Source organism: Schistocerca americana, chromosome 11 (genome assembly GCF_021461395.2).
Source record: "Schistocerca americana isolate TAMUIC-IGC-003095 chromosome 11, iqSchAmer2.1, whole genome shotgun sequence".
NCBI classification, from domain to species: Eukaryota; Metazoa; Arthropoda; class Insecta; order Orthoptera; family Acrididae; genus Schistocerca; species Schistocerca americana.
Genome location: NC_060129.1, coordinates 93,801,054 through 93,806,483, shown reverse-complemented (window position 1 = coordinate 93,806,483; position 5,430 = coordinate 93,801,054). Strand labels below are relative to the sequence as shown.

The window sequence follows — 5,430 nt, the reverse complement described above, 5'->3', positions numbered from 1 at the left end:
TTCATCAACCGACCACGGCATAACAGCCCGGATAATTATAATGGACATGATATTTCCGCCCGTGAAAGTCTACATTTTAGTACTTGTTTCACTGTCGCTCTACTTGGGAGTGGAACAGGAAAGGTAATTACTAGCAGTTTCCTAAATACCGGGAGTGATTATGAGCTATAGATTCGCCAGGCCTTGTTTGTATTGCTCCTGATCTCCATATTTAAAACCTTCATTGTTTTGTAACACTGTACTGCGACTAGAAATTACAGAAATAGTATCTTCACCCCTTTCTGTCGACTTCTTGTGATAAATACAGGTGTTTGATATTGTATTGTTGAAGACACGTGGCTATCACCTGTGGCTATGGAAGGATGTCATGCAGTTGTGACTGACATGTAATGGGCGATATTTACCCGCTGCTGCTGAGCACAGATCACCTATGCCTAATACATGAATTTACGGTGCTGTGTAAGGGCAAATGGCTGTTCAGTGATGCCTTTTTTCAGAAACATTCACAATGGCAGCCGCCAAGGAGGTGCAAGAGGCTGCTGCTACGGTTGCTGGGGAAGGGGCCACGGTGACTCTGGTGGCCGGGGACACGCGGCTGGTGGCGCACAGGGCCGTCCTGGCAGACAGGAGCCCCGTGTTCGCCGCCATGCTCTGCCAGGACACGCCGGAGGCCAGCAGCAGTGTGGTCACCGTCCCCGACGTCGAGGGCCCGGTGCTGCACCAGCTGCTGGCCTACACGAACTCCCTCCATGCTCCCGAGATGCCCCGCATGGCCCCAGAGCTGCTGGCAGCTGCAGACAGGTACGGCGTGTGGGAGCTGAAGGTCCAGTGTGAGGAGCAGCTGGCCAGTCAGCTGTCAGCAGAGAACGCGGCGCGCACGGCAGTGCTGGCAGTGAGGCACTCCTGTCCCAGCCTCGCAGAGGTCACTGTCGCCTTCATAAAAGCCAACTCGCTGGTGTTTGCCACAGCGGGTTGGGCCGATGCGGTCCTCAACCACCCTGATGAGGTGGTCAAAGTGAGTCAGTTGCTCGGTGGGCCACTAACAGAAACCAGGTAAGTGCGACACAAGATGATCACCTGCACTCTGTCACCATATCTGTGTGTGTGTGTGTGTGTGTGTGTGTGTTTGTGTGTGTCTGTGTGTATTCAAGGCTATAATGTTTGCCACTGAGTTTGTATAGATGTCTTTGTCCTGTAAAATGCAGCTTCATTGATGCCTACAACAGCCATTTGCTGCTACCTCAGAATACTTTTGTTGCCTGGCAGATTCAAAGAGAATTGTTAAGGCTTTCGTCACCACTTGTTGACAAACTGGCTACTGGCTTCTATCTCGGGTTCTTTGGCCGATGTTCGTCTGATGATTTTACTGACGTTTCGCCAGCACGAGTGGCTGACATTGTCAAAGCTTCACCCTCCACTGCCAGTGGTGAACTGGAGCCCACCTCGCTGCCGCAGATGGGATGACTGGATGATCAATCATTACCAGGATGAAAGAACATAAGAGACATTGCAGGTTGGGCCAGCTTGAGAAATCAGCCGCTTATTCACTGTAGAAATATAAAAACACGTGAATGGCTTCAACAAGAAAGCGGAAAGCCTTAAGGTAAACGGATCCTGGATTCCTGTCATGCAGCGAACGACCGTCGCAGGTAGCAAGAGTACAATTGCACCGGAAATGACCGTGGAAAAGCCCCCAGACATTGATGCAACAGGTACATATGGTCTCTGGCTGTGAGCTCGGCTCCAGTTCATCACCGGCAATGGAGGGTGTAGCTTTGACAATGCCAGCCACTCATGCTGCCGTAACATCAGTAAAATCATCAGACGAACATCGGCCAAAGAAACAGAGATAGAAGCCAACAGGCAGTTTTGTCACATTCAGACATATCTCTAAATTTAACAGTGTTTACCAGCAGATGTCATGAAATAGCCCAAGTTTTCATAGCTTCAAAAATTTTGACCTTTAAACAGACCCTCCTTATTTGTTGTCACTATTAAATTGCATGTGTACAAAACGTTGCCCTACGGCTTTCTCCATCAGGTATCTCAACAAAGGTACAAACTCTTTGTATACAGCATCAGTCATTTTGCTGTTGGCACAAAGATGTGTTGTTCAGCACATAAGCCGAAGCAGTGATGTGTCTAGTTTGGGGCCAAGACGAGCTGTGCCTCAGGCCTCATTCTGTGCACTGTGCAGGTCACTAAAATCCTGTTTGCGTAAAGTAGAGTTTAAAGCGGTTTAGTGTGTCTTCTGCAACTGCTACTTGCAGTAAAATACCTAACAATAGTGTCACGCTGCGTAAACACAAGAAAAGATGATGACTAAGTGTGTCACTCATAACCAGCACCTGGTACAAAGTAGCCTACTGTAGCACAGATCATGTTGAGCAACAACATATTTACAGTTTTCGATTGATGATGTAGCTAATATAGACCAGAGTAAATCAGTTCATCTAAAGTAGATAGTCAGAGCAATTGCTATTCCGAACTCGGTGTTTACAATCAGAAAACAATTTTCTCAGCACAATCCTTTATTGTCTTTAGACGGTACAGGAAAACTTTTTAACTACATTTAAGGCACAGCGGATGAAACAGTTCCTCATTAATGTCTTGTATAGAAGATTCGCAGAAAAGAAGGTGATGTGAGCGTCTGTGCACCCATGTGAGGTTGATCATTATGCATGCAACCTGTGACCAGCTCAAAGGATAAGAACCCAGGCCTAACGGCAGCTCTGGGTGCTCCCATACAGTGTGGAGTCTCCCCATATTGTTTCTCTCTGTTCAGCCATCATGCAGAGCACTCGTAACACTGACTCCCACAGAAGGGGTTTAGTGGTCAACATGCTTTGCTTGCTTCCTTGATGAAAAGGTGTCATATTTGTTTGCCTCTCTTTCAAGTTTTCTGTATCTCCACAAAACTGTCCAGTAAATACCACAGGATTTCCTTCAGATAGGGTGCTGCTGATGGCCTTCTCTACCCAACCCATTGCTGCTGCTGTACCTTCTCCGATAACCAGAACTTTGAAGAGTCACTGATATTTAACTTCCATTTGTTCCACACCACTTACTTATATATTCCCCTGAATTTCTGATAGCTAATAAAATTTTTGGCTAGACTTAAATATTTATGCAATACTTTGTGATGTTTACTTACTAGAAATTTTCTCTTTTGGTTAAACTGGCTGCGGCCGGCCGAAGTGGCCGCGCGGTTCTGGTGCTGCAGTCTGGAACCGCGAGACCGCTACGGTCGCAGGTTCGAATCCTGCCTCGGGCATGGATGTCTGTGATGTCCTTAGGTTAGTTAGGTTTAACTAGTTCTAAGTTCTAGGGGACTAATGACCTCAGCAGTTGAGTCCCATAGTGCTCAGAGCCATTTGAACCATTTTTTTAAACTGGCTGCACTTCCTAGATCATTGATAATTAACTTCTAGCCCCTATTGTTAATTATTCAGCCTGGTTCTCTCTTGTTTGGTTAGCATGACATGAAAATTCATGTTTGAAACACGAAATATATTAAAATGGCTCTACATTTTCTTTAAAGAAGCTGTTTTCGAAACACATCACCCTTGAATATACTATCTAATCGCATTAATGTGACAACCTGTCAAAGGCCTGAATAAGATCCTTTGGCAGCACAACGTATGTGGGAAGAGAGTCAGTGAGTTTCTGGAAGGTACAGACAGGCCAGCTGCACTAGGCTTCTCAGTTTAGAATCCATGGCAAGAACAGCTCACTCGAGGTAGTCCCAAAGATCCGCGATTGGAGTGGTGAGGGGGAAAGGGGGGAGTTGTAGGAAGGCTGGGAAATATGAAAAAGAAAATATGGTGCCTGAATCTAAATTTAACGTGATCAGCGAATTGAAATGGAAAGAAGGATGGCCTGTTAGAGGAATGTGACGATATCAACAGGATGGGGAAGTTGTGGAAAAGGTCAACGCTGAATAGCAACCCAGGAGTAATTTTGAAGAGTTCAGTGATTTACTTGTGTCATAATTAGCAAAACAATAGCAACAATAATTCAGTTTTGGAAGCCATTGTCACTCCCAGAAAATCAAGTGACAGGAAGAGAGTATACAACAATAGTGAATAGGTATCTCTGTATGTAAAAAGAGAGAAACAACTAATAATCATTGGGTTGCTGTAATAGGGGAAGGTAAAAAGAAATAGTTAAGAGACATTATAAGATTATTGGAAAGAATGAGAGAGGGGACAGTTTCCTAGAATTCTGAATTAAATATCTACTGGTAACAATAAACACGATCTTAAAGAGTCAAATCAGAAGAAAGTGGAAAAGGCCTCTTCTGCCTCAGCTCCTCAAGATATGGAGCACCTTGGTCGCGCCGCTGCAGTTTTGCATAACAGCCTGTCCCAGCATTGACGCACATATAGAGCAGAAACTCTACCTGTTATAGATTACTTTTCTGGCTGTTCCAAGAAATTTAGTGCTGATAGCACCACCTACGTTTATGGGAGATATGGGGGTGGGGGGAGGAACTGAGTTTCTTCACATGAGAGTAACAATACGGCTCCCTGTAGTACCATGGCTGTTATTCCCTGATATCTTCACATACTATTACCCTGTCCCTTCTTCTTGTCACAGTTTCCCACATATGAGTATCCTCACCTGTTTTGTGGAGAACTTCCACAGTTCCTTTATCAGTTCACATCTTTCTATAGCCTCCCATTCTGAATGTGGTATTCTCTTTTCTTGCTTTTCTCACAGCCCACGATTCATTTTCATTCACTACTCAGCTCCAGATGTACATTCTCAGATACTTCTTCTACAGATTAAGGTCTGTGTTTGGTATTTGTAATCTTGTTTTCTGAGGAATGTCGTATTACCCTGGTGGAGCAACTTTCATTGTCCCTCATGTCTATGTTGGTTGCTAGTGTGGTCCTTAATTTTCATAACTTTGTTATCAATGTTATTTCTACTACTACCCAATACATTCATCTTTCTTTTGATTGTAAATCCTAATGCTGTATTCATTAGACTGTTCATTCCATTCAACCGCTCTGTTAATTAATTCTTTTTCTTTCGCTAATGATAACAACACCATCAGCGAATCCTTTCATTCTGAATTTTAATTCTATTCCTGATTCTCTTAAGTTGCAGCAGTGATACCTCGATTTTAGTTTGAAACGATTAGGGTGAACCATTTCTAGCATATTTTGGATTAGTTCCTCTTACTTCCATTCCTATTTTTCCCTGTCGATTATTGTATATAACTATACATTACCTGCATTTCCCCTATTTATTAAACTATTTTTCAGGATTTTCTACGAGTTGCACCATTTTACACTGCCAAAGCTTCCTAAAGATAGACTAATCAAATGAACATTCCTTTATTTTTGGTACATATTGCTTCCATTACCAAGTGCAAGTGCCTCTCTGAGGCCTTTATCTTTTCTAAATCCAAACTTATCAGAC

The 5,430-nt window shown here is 43.8% G+C and overlaps 1 protein-coding gene across 1 annotated transcript; it reads left to right on the top strand.

Moving 5' to 3' along the window:
- Window positions 1–508: 508 nt before the first annotated feature.
- On the top strand, window positions 509–1,057 carry LOC124553294 (speckle-type POZ protein-like). The gene has a single exon (XM_047127175.1). The coding sequence runs from the start codon at window positions 509–511 to the stop codon at window positions 1,055–1,057; it is 549 nt and encodes a 182-aa protein (XP_046983131.1).
- The last annotated feature ends 4,373 nt before the right edge of the window (window positions 1,058–5,430 follow it).

Bases quoted from the DNA above. Each gene is read 5' to 3' on its own strand.
- LOC124553294 (XM_047127175.1), top strand. From the start codon at position 509: ATGGCAGCCGCCAAGGAGGTGCAAGAGGCTGCTGCTACGGTTGCTGGG.